The 22212-nt window shown below is 38.1% G+C and overlaps 1 protein-coding gene across 1 annotated transcript in view; it reads left to right on the top strand.

The window, feature by feature from the left end:
• The window catches only part of LOC124721311 (gamma-aminobutyric acid type B receptor subunit 1), a 118127-nt gene that overhangs the window by 26245 nt on the left and 69670 nt on the right, over nt 1-22212 (top strand). Inside the window, exons 5-7 of the mRNA XM_047246224.1 lie at nt 225-395; nt 4751-4967; nt 17862-18010. Coding sequence (XP_047102180.1) covers nt 225-395; nt 4751-4967; nt 17862-18010 — 537 coding nt within the window. The remainder of the gene's footprint in view (nt 1-224; nt 396-4750; nt 4968-17861; nt 18011-22212) is intronic.

The following is a 22212-nucleotide window of genomic DNA, read 5'->3' as shown; positions in this document are numbered from 1 at the left end:
TAAGTCTTTGTTTACCTAAAAAAAATTCTTCATTCTGATGAAAAGAAGTTTAATTCTTGCTGTTTTATGTATATTTAGTGGTCACCTGTCAATACATTAGGTGCCTTGTGACACACTAAACGTAATGATTCTAATTTGAAAACTATACACTGGGGTAGTAGCTGTCATAAAGAGTTATAAATAGATATTTATGAGTGTTATGTAAACTTTGTTTTGTTTTTCAGCTTTGTTATGGTGCCAGCTCACCAGCCCTATCCGATCGGAATCGCTTTCCAACACTGTTTCGTACTCATCCATCAGCTACAGTGCATAATCCAACAAGAATAAAACTCATGGAAAAATTTGGCTGGTCTCGTGTTGCCATACTGCAGCAAGCAGAAGAAGTATTTATCTCAGTAAGTTTACATACAGGATTTGTATTTATCATTCTGATATTTGTGAATTATGTCAGTGGAGTAAAATGATTTTCGTATTCTGTCTTTTTCTCATTAAAGCTCACAGTTTTGCTTGTCTAATCCACAGAGAAATTACTTAGTAAGTTACTGAATTTACAAAATTGGAGAATTGTTCTCTCTCTTACACATTAAAAGAAGTCTATTCTAACTTTGAATAACTTAGCCTCACATTGTTTGCACACTTATTACTGAACAGGCTGATGATGGTAGTTTACTTTGATCCAGGAAAGGCGGGCCTCAAATATCTGTAAAGTCATTGTGACTTATTATTTATGTGACTTTTTAAAGTTATCACACTAAAATGCTGTGATGATTCCTTCAGCAAGATGATGCTGATTCACTTCCTGGACAAACTGAGCTAATACTGTATCTCTTATGACTTCAATGTCTGTCTGATGGTAGAGTTTATCCATGTACTCTCCTTATTCCCATTTTTTACATTCACTGTGAAATACTGTAAATGTCCACTATGAACAACTCATTCAAGACTTTCATTACTTTTGATATAGTATCTCTCTTTTTTTACCACCAGGTAGACCAACCTGTCAGTGAAAACTATTTTATTCAGTAAAAGATGAAAACATAACAGCTCCAGTTTTATGCTAAATGGCATCACCGAAGAGGCACGTGGCAACTATAGTTTGTCAATTTTTATGCAAGCAATCTTTCACTCTGGTTATTTGATTGTGTGTTTGATTGCGTGCTTGAAGTCTCCAGTTCTGTTGTTTGTAACTCTTCTCTATACATTTGTTACCTTCAAGTGCTGCATAGATTAAATTAGCAGCACGTAATTACTCAATTCATTAATTTTCTCATTCATCAAATTTTACGCAAGAGTGATTTTGTCTTCACATTGGTTCATAATGATTACTTATACAGCACACATTGAACTGTGCAGCCTCTCAATAGTAGCTAAAGTACAAAATCCTTTTGCGTGCATGAACATCATTTTGAATCTCACACGAACCAAGGCTGCTGTATATTAAAATTCATTTTACAAATGGTTGCAACTTTAATACAGGTCTTTTATTACAGTCACAAGAGATGAATATATCACACATTGTTGTGATTAATGCTTTTCAGACACTAGTTGTAGGTATGATTCTTGGGCGAGATGTCTGATATCTTTGTGAAAAGCCCACACTATTTCATAGATGCGACAGATGGATATCTTCAGGTGCAATGAACACACTGCTGAGCTATGACTAAAGCTACCTATTTATGCCAGTCTAAGTGAGAAATGCGCATGTGGTAGATAACAGTGAAGATCAGTAGTGGGAAGGACAGGTAGGCCACCAGTCAGATGATGAACCAAGGACTTTGACATATGGCATCAGCCACCTCAGTTCCCTCTGCTGGAAGGCACATGCAGAAATACATGTTGTTGCTGGTGTGTGACCGTACTCGTCATTGTCATCCAAATGTTTAAGCTGCCACCAAAGTCTCATCCCTTGTATGACCTTTGTGATTCCTGTGACTTCAATATTGCCAGTGCCAGACCCCATGCTATGCTGAGTTGGGAACCTGTATCTCTGTCTATAGGATCTGTTGAGCTGTGAAATTCCATTGCTTCTGTAATCATGAGTTAAAATGTACATGCTTTTGGCCATATGTAGATTTCCTTTTGATGAAGGTATATTTATATATACCGAAACTTTGGTCAAGAATTTTAATAAATCTTTATCCTGCAACTGTTTTGGCTGTCATCATTTACTGTGAACCATATGTAGATGACAGCTTTGTTAACTGTCCCAATGACATTGCATTACTGGACACGTTACTGCAACATCTCATTTATGTTCCTCCTAACATCAGGTTTACAATGAAGATGGAGAAGAACAGGTAATAATCATTCCTGGACATATTGGTGCAGAGTAAAAACTATGGCACCTTTGGTCACACTGTGTACCATTAACAAACCCGCACTGACTTATACTTACAGATCACCAGCTGTTACCACACTGGCAATGAAGTTACATGCTTAGGACATTGGTCCAAAGAGAATGTACCATTCCAGGTTCATACAACTTATCAGATGCACTACGCCACCTCCATACCATATTCCTGCAAAATCGATATTCTGAACAGGGGTTCATTGGGATGTTCCCTTCTTCTTTCCTCCCTGCAATGGGAGATTCGCCATGGCTTACCTGGTGCATGTCAGACAGTGTGGGGAGCTAGAAGAAAGTGAATAACAAAGAGGAATGGTCGTTGTGCCACACGTCAGCTGTCTCTCTTCGGAAATAGGAAGATACTGAAAAAGCTTACAGCTAAATGCATCATCCATCTGCTGATGAAACATGGAGCTCTTCTAGGCTCAGTGAAGGACATTATTGGTTTGAGAAAGCCCAATGTTTATAAGATGCCTTGTAGCCACAGGAAGTTGTGCACTGGACGAAAACTTGTCACACATTAGAAGACAGATGCATCGAATGTTGACAACACACACTTTGAACATCAGAGAAATCTGATGTGGCAGAGCATTTTTCCAGTATGGAGCACAGTATGAACTACAAAAGTAACAAAATTCTCTCAACAAGGTCTTCGTTCTGGGACAGCGTAATTAAAGAAGCCATGGAAATTTGCATCTCGACAAATCTTGTGAACAGAGATGAAGGGTTTCCAGCCTAACACATCATGGGATTCAGTGCTGCTAATATTAAAGTCAAAGTGATCGAAAAGGGAAACTATTGGTATCCAAAGGATTATATTTCAGCGGAGACTTAGATATTCAGATGACAATGGCAAGGATGGTCACTTGCCTCAGAGGAAAGTATTTTGGCATGTGGCTTGTGATGGAGTGCTGGGGTTGTTGACAGCTGCTCATGGTAGGAACAATAGCCTTTGTGCATGGGTTGACAACCTTGGTTCATTGTCCAACAGGTGGCATAGTATCCTTCCTGCCATGAATCATGAAATCTTCGCTATTGGCCACTGAATGTGATGCCTTCGAGCCTGCGTATTTCCCACTTAGACCAGCATAAATAGGAGGTGTCAGACATAGTTCAGCAATACGTCCAGGACAGCTGAAGATGTCAATCAGTTGTGCCATTGAAATGTTGAGGGATTTTCGTGATGACATCCAACGCCTCGCCTGAGAACCGTTTCTACAGTGTGTCCCATATTACTTGTAAAAGTGTGACAGGTGAAGAGAGGTCTCAAAAACAATAGTGACAATATGTAAAATTTATTTTATTGCCAGCTGATATTGGACTTACATTCTTCATCAGTGGCCCTTTTTATGGAAGACCGAACATACACTAGAAATAAAAATCAGCACACTGTATTGTCAATTCCAATAACTGCAGAATACAGTAACATGAAATAATTACAAATTGGTGTCATGTTGATAAATACATACATCTCTCTGTGTGTGCGCCACAGGCTAATGATGGGAATTTGTTGTTGTCATCAGCATGTTGTATGCTGCATATCATGTTGAGTGTAAACACAAAGTGAGATGTAATGATTTATCAACATGACAATATATGATAAAGTAATATTATTCATATTATTGTCTTCTGTATTTCTTGACACACAGTGAATTATGCCTATTTATAATGATTTGTAGAGTATGTTTGTCATTCATTAACTGGGCCACTGATGATGGACATAAGTACGAGACCAGTTCAGCAATAAAATAATTTTTATATGTGACGGCGTTGGTCGATAGGTAACTCAAAATGATGATCTTCCAACATGTGAATGTTGCGGAGTACTGAGTACATAAGAAAACTGTCCTCTGTACCTTGTAATCCCGTGACAGGCGTACCATCATCAGCACTTCTGCTCTTTTGACTAATGATGCTTTAGAAAGCAGCTAACAACTTCTTCATATCATGGACTACAGATGGCTTTTCTTTTATACCCCATTCGTTTCCAAGAACTTTAGGAATCTGTAAGAGTGCCAGAGTTACTCCATGTATACAAGCATTGTTGAATTTCCTCGCAGTTGAAGTTGTTGTATATCAGATGTTCATATCTGAGCAAGGCTCCACTTGGACAGTTTTGTATCTTCTTATTATTGTATGCTGGTATGTATGTGTCATTTTCCCAACCACTTGAGCAGCACTCCGCACTGAATAATGACCTTCTTATCTAGAAACTTAGCTCTAGCTCAAGAGATACATGGTAAAGGCAAAGGAAGCAACAATATCGAGATTGCAGCAATAAGTAGTGATGTTAAATAATATGTTAAATGCTCACTTTCTGATTTATTTCTAAATTAACATTTTGTGCATTTGCAATTTTACTATACTTTTGTATTCTGTAATAATTTATGCACTTTTTCCCAGACTGTGGAAGACTTGGAAGCACGTTGCAAAGAGAGTAATATTGAAATTGTGACTAGGCAAAGTTTCTTAAGTGACCCAGCAGATGCTGTACGGAATTTACGAAGGCAAGATGCAAGAATCATAGTTGGTCTTTTCTATGTTGTCGCAGCTCGGAGGGTGCTTTGTGAGATGTATAAGCAGAATATTTATGGGAAGTCATATGTCTGGTTCTTTATAGGTATGACATTTATTTATTTAATTACAGTGCTTTAGATACTTGTACTATGTGGGATAAATAATGCTTAGATTAGTTACTTAATGTGCGATTAATTTGTAATAATAAGTTGACGTGAATGTTTCAGAACTTCGTAAAAATTGTGTGTCACTCAATGCAGTCATTTGGATATGAGTTTACTAACAGAAACAACTGTCTTAATTATCCTTACAATTAGAACTTATGGTAGGGATAGGAATTTGTGTGATATTGTGCTAAGCAACTTCTCCAAAGTTTACATTGAGCAGTTATCAGTTAGCGAAATGTCTTGTTATATTAATGCCTTAGACATCCTGGTGACAAACGTATCAAAATTTGTTTCTTGAAGTTTTCCATGTGGATAAAATATTCCCTCATCTTTCAGTCAGGTGTCCCAAGTAGTACTATTTTTTCTTCCAATATTTTGGCTGATAATCATTCAGCCATAATCTAGGTGAGTTGGTGACAGAATTAAAACCACCTTACACAATACTGTTGAACAGGGTTAGGCAGCCATGAAGCTGTAGTGATCTGCAGTTCCAAACCAAATGTCAAACAGAGTTATCTACTTCTTTTAAAAACTGCTACATTTTTAATTTATGGATGCTGAAGAACAACCATTTAACAAAAAAAATGTTTACATCTTCACTATTTGTTCAAAACATAAGAACTTTATTTAATAATATGTTGTCAATATATTCTTATATTCATAACCCAAGAACTATCATATATTTAATGTGAAACTTGAGTGGATGTTCTGTTAACAATTTTCTTGATATTTGCTGTATAACTTGTTACACTTTCAAGGGAACATTCTCAAAAGGTAATTTGGCATACTAGCTTTGGAGGGAATATCTTCAAAACAATGATATATAAAAAATGTTTCTCACATAAAAGTTGATAAGTAATTAACATTCTTAAAAACTGTGTAATTGAATTTTGTAATAATTTGAAATTTTGCAAAATACCCCACCACCACAAATTAATTATGAAAAACGAAAATTTTTGAAAGAAGCTTTCAAGCTATATACATCCATATGTAATAAAGCTGGTTACTGAAATACCATTTTTGGAAAATGTGAGGAATACAGTACTATTTCACATACCTGTATTTTGTTAATTGAAAATAACAAGTAACTCATTATTATGAAACAAATCATTACAATAATGATAATCTATAAATAAAAGCTTGAAACATAATGTTTTCTTACACCATGCACATAAAAAGAATGAAATTTCTTCACATAATACACATGACAGAGAACACAGTATAAAATTGAAGCTGTGAGGACGGGTCGTGAGTCATGCTTGGGTAGTTCAGTCGGTAAAGCACTTGCCTGCGAGAGGCAAAGGTCCCAAGTTCGAGTTTCGGTCTGGCACACAGTTTTAATCTGCCAGGAAGTTTCAATATAAAACATTCTTCAGCAGGATTTCAAATTCTTCTGGGTGATCCTCTAAATATCCTTATTTGTATTGGGCACATTTCAGTACATTGGTAATCAATGGCAAAAAGAATCGTGCCAGTGACTGCAGCTTAATTATATTGTTTCTCGAGTGGAGATTCAGATCAAAATCATTCAACAGAACTAGATCTGAAAATCTTCTCATAAGGTTCCTATACTTACCACCTCTGTACCTGTGCTGTTGAGTTGGACTGATGACCATAGATGTTAAGTCCCATAGTGCTCAGAGCCATTTTTTTGCTGTTGAGTTCTTTGGGATCACTAGATGAACAAGTTTCTTGTTTTCAGGATATGATGGTCAAAATGGTTCTTTTACACTGACTACCAGCTGTTTCATAGTTTTAAATGAAAAATGGTGAATTTGGATAGAGAATTGGCAGATGTGTTTTTGAAGCCCCAGATATCCTTGTGGAAGCATCAAAATCTGGTTAACAAATGTCTGATTAGATCAAAGGATATTTGAGAGATGTTCTCTCTCCCATTGAGGGAGAAAAATCTGTAGTATTGTTAGATTCTTAGAGCTGCCAGTCAGAAAGAACTGTATAGAGCATCATATCTGAGGACAAGGGACTTGTTCATCTGGCAATCCCAAAGGGCTTGACAGCACAGGCACAGTCATGAGATGTACACGGCTTTCGATGTTGAAAGAACTTTGTGAGAAAATTTTCAGGTGTAGTTCTATTTAATGATTTTGTATGTGAATCTCCACTTCAAAAACAATATAATTAAGTTGCAGTCGCTGGTGTATAATCAATTCTTTTCGCCATGGCTTACCAGTGTACTGAAATGTGCCTGATACAAATTAAGATATTTAGAGAATCACCCACAACAGTTTGAATTCCTGCTGAATTTTGTTTTATACTGTGTTCTGTGTTGTGTACGAGGGCAGTTCAATAAGTAATGCAACACATTTTTTTTCTGAAACAGGGGTTGTTTTATTCAGCATTGAAATACACCAGGTTATTCCCCAATCTTTTAGCTAAACAACACTATTTTTCAGCGTAATCTCCATTCAATGCTACGGCCTTACGCCACCTTGAAATGAGGGCCTGTATGCCTGCACGGTACCATTCCACTGGTCGATGTCGGAGCCAACGTCGTACTGCATCAATAACTTCTTCATCATCCGCGTAGTGCCTCCCACGGATTGCGTCCTTCATTGGGCCAAACATATGGAAATCCGACGGTGCGAGATCGGGGCTGTAGGGTGCATGAGGAAGAACAGTCCACTGAAGTTTTTTGAGCTCCTCTCGGGTGCGAAGACTTGTGTGAGGTCTTGCGTTGTCATGAAGAAGGAGAAGTTCGTTCAGATTTTTGTGCCTACGAACACGCTGAAGTCGTTTCTTCAATTTCTGAAGAGTAGCACAATACACTTCAGAGTTGATCGTTTGACCATGGGGAAGGACATCGAACAGAATAATCCCTTCAGCGTCCCAGAAGACTGTAACCATGACTTTACCGGCTGAGGGTATGGCTTTAAACTTCTTCTTGGTAGGGGAGTGGGTGTGGCACCACTCCATTGATTGCCGTTTTGTTTCAGGTTCAAAGTGATGAACCCATGTTTCATCGCCTGTAACAATCTTTGACAAGAAATTGTCACCCTCAGCCACATGACGAGCAAGCAATTCCGCACAGATGGTTCTCCTTTGCTCTTTATGGTGTTCGGTTAGACAACGAGGGACCTAGCGGGAACAAACCTTTGAATATCCCAACTGGTGAACAATTGTGACAGCACTACCAACAGAGATGTCAAGTTGAGCACTGAGTTGTTTGATGGTGATCCGTCGATCATCTCGAACGAGTGTGTTCGCACGCTCCAGCATTGCAGGAGTCACAGCTGTGCACGGCCGGCCCGCACGTGGGAGATCAGACAGTCTTGCTTGACCTTGTGGCGATGATGACACACGCTTTGCCCAACGACTCACCGTGCTTTTGTCCACTGCCAGATCACCGTAGACATTCTGCAAGCGCCTATGAATATCTGAGATGCCCTGGTTTTCCGCCAAAAGAAACTCGATCACTGCCCGTTGTTTGCAACGCACATCTGTTACAGACGCCATTTTAGCAGCTCCGTACAGCGCTGCCACCTGTCGGAAGTCAATGAAACTATACGAGACGAAGCGGGAATGTTTGAAAATATTCCACAAGAAATTTCCGGTTTTTTCAACCAAAATTGGCCGAGAAAAAAAATGTGTTGCATTACTTATTGAACTGCCCTCGTATATTATGAGAAGAAATTTCATTCATTTTATGTGCATGGAAGTTTCAAGAAAGAAAACATTATGCTTCAAGCATTTATTTATTTAGATAACAAAATTCGGTTATACAGTTTAAAGGATGTTAGTTATGTATAAACTTTTATATGAGAAAAATATCCTGGTTTCAAAGATACCAATATGCCAAATTACCTTTCAGGCTGTGTTTTACACCTGGAAAGTGAAATTGGGCACAAACAAATAATACCTGTTGTGTTGCATTATTTTGCCCTCTCTGTGCACTTGCCAAGTTTCATAAAGATCTTTTATTGACATTTGGGAATGTTCCCTTGTTAGTAGATGAATATGAGTGTCCAGGTGTTCATCAGTCAGTCATTCTGTGCTTATTTTTAGTATAATTCATATTTTGAAATAATGAATCATAAAGTTAGGTAGAAGCAAACAAGGCCTTTATCTTAAGTGTTTCATTAAATAATATAGGATATTCCTCTTGAGGCATTAGAGGCCAACAGGTTTTGAGCTCTGCAACACCTATTAAGATACAAATCCTTTTTTAAAAGATGTTATTTTGAGCTCACCAGCTCTCCTCTCTAAGTCATAAATATTCTCACTGGCAGAAGATATATTCAGTACTTTAGGGTTAGCCCAAGGGAGTGATACAAACTGGATTACCACTGAAATCTTTTTGAAATGTGAAAATAATTCATTGAAAACATCCCTTAAATTTGAGATCATTGTTGCATGTTATTCACTGTCATAAGGTATCTGACTGTCTTCTGTTTGGGTCTTCAGAGTTGGAAATTGTCTTAACCCACCGTTTTTAAGGCAGCACTCCCATAAACAAAATTTATGGGTAAAAGAATTTACTTCAGATATCAGCAATATATTTGTCAGCTTTCAGATTTATCTCATTAAGTTGTTCTCCTAGGTCATTAAGAAAGCAAAAATTCATAAACCAGAGATGCTCTCCCAATAAGCTAATAGATTATTCTCTTCTTGTTCTTGCAAAAACAATTTGATGGCTGGTAAAATATTGTGAAAGCATTGAAGTACTTTATCCTTACTGAGCCAGCGCACATCTGTATGGAGAAGTAATTCTCCATATTGCAGTTCCAGTTCATCTGCCAAGTCTTCGAAAAGTATTGTTTGATGAGAGTGAGACCTAATATTTCTGACTGTCATCATAGCTGTTTTCATTGTTTCATTCAAATTTAAAAACTTTCCACACACAGAGTGCTGGTATAAAATACAGTGGTATGTTAAAAATTGTGAAAAACTTTCAGCTCTTCGACACTGAGCAAGAAAACCCATTTTAGAACCTTCTAATTCTGGAGCTCCATCTGTGGTAATGCTTAAAAACTTGTGGATAACCATTTTATCAGATAGCATGAGTTGCTCCATGACAAAAATATATCTTCTACTGTCGTGTGGCCTTTCAAACAAATTATTTTTCAAAGTTCGTCTCTGACAGTAAAGTTATTAAAAATTATTCTTCCAAAAACTGGCAGCTAGGCAGTGTCTGTTGCATCATTGGACTCAACTAATTGCAATGAAAAATAACAACTTACATCCAAGGCTGTTTTCAGTTTAGAGGTAACGTCATTAGGTGGTGTTTCAACTCTTCTTGTGACCATTCTTGATAAAAGTTGGAGCTATTAGATGGCAGCCATTATTTCAGACTTGTTTTTGAAATTCTGGATCCACTCATCAGCAGCTTCTCAAAATGCTTCTTTTATGAATTCACCATCTGTACAATACATTCAAAACACAGTAAGAAGCAAGAGTAGTGGCAACACTTTTATCTACTGGTTTTGTAAACAGATAGTGCTGAAAAGTTAATTGATTTTTAAGTTTCTTAATTTTTTTTTCTTTTTCTAGTTCACAGTCTAAAGGAAACTTGGGGTTCTCTCTTGTGTGCACAGTTTTTAAACATCTCTTCACGTTTGTCTTTTTCACAAGTGCAGTAAGAGCTTGACACAGTAAACAAATGTATGTGCTATATCATTCTGATACAAAAAATTGATGTTCCCATTCAGTATGAAAACGATAAAATTTATGTTTTTCTTATACACAACTCATTATGTGTGAAGTTGTTGCACTACGTATTATTTTCTTTATACAGTATCACATTTGAAGATCTAAGCCACAAAATGATTACTAAACACTAACTTTGATATAACATTCCTGTTGTTATTGTGTTGGCATGTCTGCATATTCAGTGCTGACAGCAAACACAAGCTGTTTGCAGTGGTCTGCATACATATATTCTACACGCTATTAGATTGCAGAAGTTGGCTGACTACCATCATAATGCTATGAAGTTCACCGACTTCTGCCAACATGTACTGAACCTATAATGTGCAAAGATAAATGAAATAATGTAGCAAGGAGTGATGTGTAGGTAGCGGTTGATTGAACTAATGCAGCAAACTTTACTAGTTATGGTTAACATTGTTTTAGAGGTTCAAGATAGATGTGGGTACCATTTCTGTGATTTTGTTAAGAAACAAAAAACAAACTTGTGTTGAATGAGAGTACATTTTCAATACGACAAAAAACAATTGTCATTTTTATTTAACAATTTTTGTGTTACACTCTCAGTACTTGCACGATCTACCTAATAAGCACTCACGACCTACCAGAAGATTGCTATCGATGTGGTGCCAACCCTTGCTGTAGAGGAAATGTGTGTGCATCAGAGATAAGACAGTCGGTAACAAGAGCACCAGTCATATATAAAACTTTGTGTATGTAAATAAACATCCATGGTGCTTAGTTATTAAATGGGATGGCATGTGCTGGAATGCCAGGCAGAACAAGAGTTCCTTGACATTGCAGATGTGAAATGTGAGGTTTCCATGACTTTTCATGCTGGAAACCCTTGTCAGTTGAGCAGGCTATCTGCTAATTATTCAGGAGGATTCAAACCCACGTCCACCCATCCTGATTTAGGTTTTCTGTGATTTCCCTAAATCGCTTAAGGTAAATGTGGGGATGGTTTCTTTGAAAGGGTATGGCCTCTTACCTTCTCCGTCCTTTCCTAATCTGAGCTTGTGCTCCTTCTCTAATGACCTCAATGTCGACGGAACATAAAGCACCAATCTCCTCCTCCTCTGCTAATCATATTTCCACAACCTTATCCTATTGGGATTCTCTGATCAAATAAGCTGTGGAAATACGAGGTGCATTCAAGTTCTAAGGCCTCCGATTTTTTTTCTCCGGACTGGAAAGAGATAGAAACATGTGCATTGTTTTAAAACGAGGCCGCGTTCATTGTCAATACGTCCCAGAGATGGCAGCACCGTATGGCAGATGGAATTTTACTGCCAGCGGTGAGAATGAGAACTGTTTTAAATACTTAAAATGGCGACGTTTTCCTTACTTGAACAGCGTGCAATCATTCGTTTTCTGAATTTGCATGGTGTGAAACAAATTGAAATTCATCGACAGTTGAAGGAGACATGTGGTGATGGAGTTATGGATGTGTCGAAAGTGCGTTCGTGGGTGTGACAGTTTAATGAAGGCAGAACATCGTGTGACAACAAACCGAAACAACCTCGGGCTCGCACAAGCCGGTCTGACAACATGATCGAGAAAGTGGAGAGAATTGTTTTGGGGGATCGCCGAGTGACTGTTGAACAGATTGCCTCCAGAGTTGGCATTTCTGTGGGTTCTGTGCACACAATCCTGCATGACAACCTGAAAATGCGAAAAGTGTCATCCAGGTGGGTGCCACGAATGCTGACGGACGACCACATGGCTGCCCGTGTAGCATGTTGCCAAGCAATGTTGACGCGCGATGACAGCATGAATGGGACTTTCTTTTCGTCGGTTGTGACAATGGATGAGACGTGGATGCCATTTTTCAGTCCAGAAACAAAGCACCAGTCAGCTCAATGGAAGCACACAGATTCATCGCGACCAAAAAAATTTCGGCTAACCGCCAGTGATGAAAAAATGATGGTGTCCATGTTCTGGGACAGCGAGGGCGTAATCCTTACCAATTGCGTTCCAAAGGGCACTACGGTAACAGGTGCATCCTACGAAAATGTTTTGAAGAACAAATTCCTTCCTGCACTGCAACAAAAACATCCGGGAAGGGCTGCGCATGTGCTGTTTCACCAAGACAATGCACCCGCACATCGAGCTAACGTTACACAACAGTTTCTTCGTGATAACAACTTTGAAGTGATTCCTCATGCTCCCTACTCACCTGACCTGGCTCCTAGTGACTTTTGGCTTTTTCCAACAATGAAAGACACTCTCCGTGGCCGCACATTCACCAGCCGTGCTGCTATTGCCTCAGCGATTTTCCAGTGGTCAAAACAGACTCCTAAAGAAGCCTTCACCGCTGCCATGGAATCACGGCGTCAGCGTTGTGAAAAATGTGTACGCCTGCAGGGCGATTACGTCGAGAAGTAATGCCAGTTTCATCGATTTCGGGTGAGTAGTTAATTAGAAAAAAAATTGGAGGCCTTAGAACTTGAATGCACCTCGTACATACAGTTAGCAGACATTTGCTCAGCCAAGACCAGGGTTTCCAGCTCAATAAATCATGGAAACCACTCATTTTACTTGTGTGCTTTTAGAGGCACTATTTTTCTGAGTCTGGCTGCCTGACTTTGCAGCATATGTGCTCCATTTTAATAAATAGCCTTAGGATTCATAAACACAATGGATTTGTTGACTGTGTGTTAGTTAAATATTATTTTTAGATGCTACCTATGACCGATGGTCTTGTTATTGGCTGTCTTATATCTGGTAATGCTCATTGATTGATACGAGTTCACTAACAGAAACAGCTAACTTAACTATCTGTATGTCAGTGACTTACCTACATGATAGCAGTACAGTTATTAGCCAAAATATCAGAATAAGAAATAGTATTGTCACAGATGCATGCACAAAAAGTGGTGGAATAGAACAGAATTTACTCTTTTAGTTAGCATAGTGAAAGGAATCGGTGATAGTTAGACTAATGTAATATCAGAGAGGATGGTAGTTGAAAGTGCTGTTATGAAAGGTAGGATACTGTTTCTACTAAGCATAAAGTAGATTGCCGTTTATCTAAGAAGTTAACATCAGGCACTCATCTGTTTATCTGACAATGTGGAGAGTAAATGGCAAGAATTCAAGAGTACTGTACAACACGTATTAGCTGGATTATTGCCATGCAAAACTTTGAGCTATAGGAAAGACCTGCTGTTGTACAGTAGCCATGTTATGAATTTACTGTTAAGGCAGAGAGAGCTTCACCACAAAGCTTAGCAAAGCTGAAGCATTGTCAAAAAAACTGAACATAAGGAGATGATTGTAACAAGCAGTCAATGATTTTGAAAGCAGTATTTTAACTCGTGAATGGGCAAAGAATCCTGAGAATTTTAGCTCTTACATAAAATCAGCTAATAGATGAGTCACATATCCTGTTACTTACTGAGCATATCAGAAGTGAAATGAATGAAGACAGAAATATTGAATATTGTCTTCTGAACTCATGTTAATAAAAGAGAGAATATTACAGTGCCTCCATTTTAATCTTCTGGCAAATATTGAAATGACGAAGATAGACATAAGCAAACGGAGAATCACCTAAAAATATTCAGTAAAGGACAGGTTATTGGATTGGATGTGGTATATGTTCAATTAAACATAGATTATCACAAATAATATACTCCATTTCTGCTTAGCAACAGTTTACTGCATGTTGCATTAGCAAAGAAGTGTTCCAAGTGATCAATAAAAAGGCACCGTTAATTCCCATTTTAAAGAAGTGTCATCACTGATGAATGTGGTGAAAGGTGACAGCAATACATATTATGAAAAAAATCATTGAATGATGGTGAGATTATCAGGTTGCATACTGCAGAGCTGTTAGAATTGACCAGTTCCAATTGTGACTCATTGACAGTGTAATCACAGGATGCTATGTTTCTGTATTTTTATCTAGTGCATGATTTTACATTTATGAACATTTAAAGTGTGTTTCCAATCTTTGCACCACTTTGAAATATTTTCAAGCTTTCACAATGTTTGCACAGTTTTTTTCAGATAATACTTCATTATAGATATCTACATAATGTACAAAAAGTCTGAGGCTACTATAAATATTGTCTGCCAGGTCATTTATATACATGAACAATTAAGTCCCAGCACCCTTCTGCGGCGCGTGTCTTGAGTTAATTCTACATCTATTGACAATTCTCCATCTACGATGATATGTTGCATCCTCCCTACTAAGAAATCCTCAATCCAGTCACAGACTTAGTTCTATACCCCCCCCCCCCCCCTCCAATATGTTGTACTTGCATTAATAGGCATAGGTGTGTTACTGAGACAAATGCTGTTTGGAAGTCAGGAAATACAGAAACTACCTGTTTATCTTGATCTAAGACTTTCAGGATGTCATGAGTCAAAAGTAAAGGTTGGTTTTTGTGTGACCAATGTTTTCAGAATCCTTGCTGGTTGGTACGGAGGTGATAGTGCTGTTTGAGATACCTCTTTATGGTTCTTATGTCCTTGCATGCTTGCATTGTGTTTTTCAGCTGAAAGCAGTTAAATATAGGTAGGATAACTTATTTCTTTGTTTAGTTACTAATTGATTTCTTTTATTGGCTCTTAAAGACAGCTATATTACTTTCTCTGTAACCACAGAAACTTCTACAATCATCCAGCAATTGATTAGCTTCTCATGGTCGGGGTTCACATTCGTGTAGAATTTTTAAAAGGATTTCATAAATCCCATTGACTGTGGACATTATTTATTTCACAATTGCAGTTTTGTCCTTAGGACCATTTTTAAGTGGTGTTGCAAAAAAATTTGCTTCAGCACGACAGACTTTAAAATCCTCCAACATGTAGACATGTTGTCAACAAAAATATGCTTTTTCACAAACTCTCACAAATCAGTGCTATAGCACACTGTTTATGTGTGGACAACGGCCACTGGCACGAAAATACGTTCACAAGCCAACACTGCCTGTGCACATTTTTAATTCACATGTAAACAGTGTGGTAGAGCAGTGGTTTGTAGTGATTTACGTGAATGATGTTAACATTGTGAAACGGCTTATTTTTGAGGATGACATGTATACATATTGGAGGATTTTAAAGGCTGACGTATGCTGAAGGAAACTCTTTTGCAGTATCACTTGTAAATAGCCCAAAGGCTGAAATTGCAATCTTGAAATAAATAATTTGTACCATCACTGATGAATATGATGTCCTTTAATTTTTAAAAAAAGTCCAGCTATGTTGCCGTAGACTTTTCTTCTAGATTACCATTCTCCATATTAGACTTTATGCTCATAAGGAATTGTGTCCTGTTCTGGCTGTTGCTATTGGGGGCGTTACCTCACCGTTTGAGCATCGTCGAAGTGTGACCTTAAACCATTTACAATTAAATGCCATAATGTGTAGTGCGTGCATATGAAATATGAGTATAGTTTAGGAATAAAGACCAGTCACTGGAAATCAGAAGCATTGAGTCATCAAGGGGGATGTGCAAGAAAGAAAGAAAACTTGCTCGGATGCACAATTTCAGGATTGCAGTTTGGTAGATGGACTAAGGTAGGGTGGTAGTCATGTTAGGTGGGGTTGGTAGAGGGGAAGAGGGGTGGAAGGCTGGAAGAGGTGTTTGGAGTGGGCAGCTAGGTGCCCAGAGGGAGGCAGCTGGCTTGTTGGCTAGTAATGTGGGAGGGAGGGATGGTAGGTGGACAGGCTAGGTATGGACTCATGTCAGAGTCAGGGGAAGTAGTGCACGATTAAGGTGACATGGAGACGTGAATTAGGAGAGGGTGCAAGGACAGAGGAAGGTAAGACTGTTGGGTGGAGGGAGTGAGGACATTGAGTTAATGGAGATGGAGGCCAGGAGGTTACAGAAGAGAAGGATGTGAACTATACAGATGGGAGTTATCCTTGAAACACATCCTTTGCTCTCATACTCCTCCTGGCCGCGATCTCCATTAACCCATTGTCCCACACCCTCCACCCAGCAGTGTCTCTTTCTCTGCCCTATCACTCTCTCCCAATTCATGTCTCTACATTACCTTAATTGTGCACCACTTCACGTGGTTCTGACATGTTTGCCTAGCCTGTAAAACTGCCACCCCTCCCCCCACATTCCTAGCCAACAAACGGACTGCCTCCTCCTCTGTACTCCTTTACCCATCCCATCCAGCACAACCACCACACCATCCTAATCCACCTTCCGATCTTCAATCCTGGCATTGTACATCCAGTCGCCACTATATAGGGGCACAAATGCGTGTGTGTGTGTGTGTGTGTGTGTGTGTGTGTGTGTGTGTACTTGTACTCTAGCCAAGAAAGGGTTTACTTGAAAAGCTAGGAAGTTTTCTTTCTTTTTTGTGTGTCCCTGTCAACAACCCATTGCTTCTGTTTTTTGATGAGTGGCTCCTAAATTATTTACATTCTACCATATCTTCCTACTATAGCAAAATCTGAATATTATTGTAACATCCTTATCTCTTACAAGTTTGTGTGAGTAGTTACTGGAAACAAAGCATAACAATCAGAGAATTATGTTTGTGTGTAAAATTATTGAGTTGCTGACACATGCGTTATCCATAAAACTGAAGATACAAAGACCCAAATGTCTGTTGCGTGAACAGCTCTGCTCTGAGTCAATACCTAATAGAACAAAGTAAATTAGTGGAAAATGAGAAGTAAAACCCTTTAAATTTGTTACATAGAAACACTGCATTTGCATGGAGCACAGATAGAGCAGTAGTCACTGAATCAAATTTCTGTGCTGTGAACAGAGTAGGAACAGTGTACTAAGCATAAAAATACTGAGACAGTAATAACTCTGATTCGATTTACTGAAAGAGTAATCAGTTGCTGTGAACATCTACTGCCTTAGTGTACATGCCAGATCAGTATATATGCCAGAACAGTGCTGAATAGCAGTGCTTTTTAATTAGAGGGAGCTGTATTAAACACTGAAATCGTTGTCAATACAATTTGTCTGTAAGTGTAAGACATTGTGATTTCATTTATTTTAAGTATATATATCCTGCATAATATGTAAATAAAACTTTCTCATGCATCCATTACTTCAGATTGTTTATTCTTCATTTACCGTTGTTGTATATTCACACATTTTCAGGTATATTTGAGACACATTTGAGTTAGTAAATATAATTTCTTGACACATCGGATGTAATAATCTTTTTTTATCGCAGGTTGGTATGAAGACAACTGGTTTGAAGTAAATTTGGAAAAAGAAAAAATAGAATGTACTAAAGAACAAATGAAGATAGCTGCTGAAGGACATTTGACAACAGAAGCACTGATGTGGAACCAAAATAATCAGCGCACAATTTCAGGCATGGTAAGAGAATTCTGTCTTCTGGTAATACTGTGCAGATATGGCTCTTGACATTTGAGTTGATGCTACAACTTTTGTCATTTCAATTGATGTTGTAGCTTCTTTTGAAAGTGATATTCTCCAGGAAGATTGGGATGAGATGTGTATTACCATTCTCCAAATTGAAATTCTTCTCCAACTCAGTACAAACAATTTATAATTTATTCACTATTACACCTTATCTGACTGAAATTGACCATTATCAATGGTCAAACATGATAAATGAATGAAGAAAGGGGAAATTTTAACTTCAAATAGTCTTGAATTCTACACTTAAAGTAAAGCTTCAACAATAGGAAAATTTAAAAGTGACAAAATTCATATGTATTGTGGTTGTGGCACAGAAACTTTTGTAGTTAGTTGCTTGGCACCTAAAATCAAGTCTAAGGCCACTGGTGATTAGCATTTCCACCTTGTTTAATTTTTTGTATTTGTGGTGGAAGTGGAGATGCAACATGTGAAAAACTAAAGCATAAACAACAGTAGTCCCACCATACTACAAAATGAACATACATAAGAACGAAACTGGCACTGGAAGTTGTATGTGTTATTTTGTGTATGAGTGAATATGGTTACATACCGCTGAACAAATATGCTTTTGCTCTGAACAGGTTTTAAACAAACGATAATTGCCATCACTTTCAGCCTGTCATTTCAAAAATTTTAAAACTGGTTGTTTTAAGTTTGAAAAACACTGTTTTTATGATATGGTATTAGAGAATTCTTGGTTTCTCTTTATGAGCACATTTTTTGTACCATTCATAGATTTCTCAAGGAATGAACAGCACTTGCAGTTTAAGCATTCTGAAATCCTGTTATGTAGTTGTCTTACTTGATGGAGCAGTACATCCATGGTGGAGGCACGTAACCATTCAGATTCGGATTAACTTGGAGATATGGATAAGTCTTGATTGAACAGTTCTGTATCAAGTATTAGACATTTTGAAATTTCATTGTTAGACAGAATCTGTAAGATTAAATGTACAAAGAAATTAACAATAACAAATACATACATAATGTAAGTGTGCAAACTGGTGATCGATATACAGAATTTTCAATTTTTACTTGCATTTAAATCAAACTGTAGTAAAAGGTTTGCAAAAGTGAGCCCACAGACTGAATATAATACAGATCTCATCTTATATAGGCCTATTTGACAGTGCCATTGCCTATTTGAAGAGAGCCAGAGCTAAACTGATTGTGGTGGATAAGCTATCTGAGGAGTAAATGAAGGCCAGTAGGTTGGTGGTAACATTCACCGTAGAAATGAAATCAAAAAATTACTTAAAAAAGCAACCATTCTCTGTGTTGTCGCTATACTAACAATGCCTTCATTAAAATGTAATATATTAAAACACACCTATGTTATTTGTAAAAGAAAAACTTTTGTTGACAATGGATAATTTTTACATAGCGATGAACTACATGTCATTATATAAAATTGTAGACAACTTGACAGAGATACATTTATGCTATTTTTATAGAGAAGAAACTTATATGTTGACGTTAGATCAAATTTATTTAATATGAAATATGTGTCAAAAGGCAATGTCATGAATGCTGTAACAGAGGTACTCATTAGTCCTTATTATAACAGAAGCCATATTTGCAATAATTAACTGTTGTTCTGCAGTGGATCTAAATCACAGAATAAAAATATAGTAGAAGTTGTAAAAGAATAAATTTACAATCATCACAAGCTAAAATGTTGCACGAGTATGACGAAATGTAGTATTATTACAGTAGTCAAACATATAATAAATGGCTTACAGCACAACCATTTGGGTAAGCCTAGATGACTGGCAACAACTTGAAATTAAATTGAAGTTAGTATTACAATTATAAAGGTTAAAAAAAGAGCAGATGGAGATAATACTGGAGCACACTATCAGTGTACTTGAAGCAGATGTGTGAAAATACCAAAAAATATCCATGCATATCTTGGTTAAAGGTGCAGATCAGTTTGGCACTGGTTTTCTTCAAATATGCCTATATGAAATGAGATGTGTATTGTATTCAGTCTGTGTGCTCACTATTGCAAGCCTTTTACTAAAGTTTGATTCAGATGCAGTATGATATCAATTGTAAAAATTGAAAATTCTGTTTATCGATCACTAGTTTGCATGCTTACATTATATATGTATTTGTTGTTGTTAATTTCTTTGTACACTTTATCCCACAGAGTCTGTCAGATGGTGAAATTTTGAAATGCTTAATGCTTAATAAAGAATTCTGTGATTAACAGTTTTCGATATTTACAAGTTGTGTGGAAAGATGTTTTAAAGAAGAAAAAATTTAATAATCTTCATTGGGCAGAAAGTATGATCCGGACACAAAAGTGCCATACAATATTCTGAAAAATCTTGCATGGAATTAATGTGTGCATATTTTCCCTCACACAGAGAGCCACAGTTGTCTCCAGATGCTGCTGCCTAAGTGAGGCAAGTAGTGGCACAGGATGAAGTAAATGGTGAGGAAATGGAAGGAACGTGAAATTGCGAGAGGGTGGAATGGGACGTGAGAAAGTTAGGAAAGTTGAAGCATATTAGGGAAAAGTAGCTGGTGCAGGGAAGGTTAGAGTGTTAGAGGATTGCTGGGAATAACATTACTAGATAAACAAATAACTATGGAGAGGGAGACTACAGTGAAGATGGAGGACAACAGGGGAAGATGTAAGGAAAGTGTTCCAGATAGGGAGATAGTGTAGATCAGAAAAAAAGCTGGTTATCAGGGCTAGTGTAAGTATAATTGGATGAAGTATGGTGGGAACGGTGGCCAGTTGGGGGGGGGGGGGGTGTTAGCATTTAGAGGACAGGTGCTGGCACAGATTATGGAAAAGGGAGGAGGGGGGGTTACAGGAGTGGAGGGTATGTTGCACCATGATGTCACATATGCAATTTTGAAAAGTTGGGGTTGAATTAGAGAGGGGAGAAGGATTTGAACGACACAAGTCAACAGTTTGGCAGTAGCCATTCATCCAGGTACATACTTCGCTGGTTACATCCTTGTGGAATGCTGTGCAGTGATTCAAACAAAATGTATTATGATGTGGCTGCTTTCATGGTTGGTTCTTGATCCAGTAGGATAAAAAAAATATAAATCGGTATTCTGTAACAATTGACATTTATTTGTCATCCCATTGTGTGTTCCAAAAGATTATACATCCATCGTCAAGTCAGTTGTTTAAGATTACAATCACCAGTCTGGAACAGGAGCTGGTGGACGGGTGAAAGGGGCTTCCACAGGCCTTTAACCCATGGGCCTGGGGGAGAGAAGATTAGAGTTTTAACATCTCATTGATGACAATATCATCATAGATAAAGCACTAACTCAGATTAGATAAGGGTGCCGTACCTCCCAAATGGAGGGCTAGTGGCTTAACCATTGAGCTATGTGGGAGGATAGGCTGTTCCAGCTCGTATGCCTGCCTGCCTGGGGGGCAGCCAGATGCCCATGGGCATAGATGGGCAGTGATGAGCAGACAGCTGGTGCAGGGGCAGTATTAGAGCCGGGCTGCAGAGTATGTGACTGTACTGCACTGCCTGAGCATATGTGGGCAAGGATGACCAAGCAGCTCCTGCACATGCAGAACTCTTGCAATAGAGCCTTTCAGCATGTAGCCCATATTATTTGCACATGTTTGTGAGTGAGATTAGGGGCAGTCAGAGGTGCTGTTTCCTGATGGTGCAGCATTGGAACAGCTTGCGGTAGGAGGTTGGAAGCAGGAGTGGAATGAGAATGGACAGGAAAGAATGGTGTGGGAGTTGGGTGGACACCAATTAACTACTTTGTGTGTGTGTGTGTGTGTGTGTGTGTGTGTGTGTGTGTGTGTTTAGTGATCTGCCAATGTATTCATAATATAGTTAATGGACTGAGCTGATTAGGACACTGGACTTGTACTCAGGAGTGGGAATAAAATCCTTCTTCACATCCCCATTTGTTTTCCCATTTAAAAAATCACTTCAAATGAGTGAAAATCTTGGACGTGGTGATTGTCAGTTCAATTTTGAAGCGTAGCTCAGATATGATTTTTCTCGTGGTAATAACAAGTTTGAAGAGAGTTGTGGACATTGTGTACTTAAAATGAAACCTGGCTTTTACACTTTTCAAGGGTCTTCAAAAAAGTGGTGTAAACTGAGGGGAAAATGTTGAATGTGGGAAATAAT

The sequence above is a fragment of the Schistocerca piceifrons genome, chromosome X (assembly GCF_021461385.2).
Source record: "Schistocerca piceifrons isolate TAMUIC-IGC-003096 chromosome X, iqSchPice1.1, whole genome shotgun sequence".
NCBI classification, from domain to species: domain Eukaryota; kingdom Metazoa; phylum Arthropoda; class Insecta; order Orthoptera; family Acrididae; genus Schistocerca; species Schistocerca piceifrons.
The sequence above is the reverse complement of the archived record's forward strand: the minus strand, read 5'-3'. Positions and strand labels throughout refer to the sequence as shown.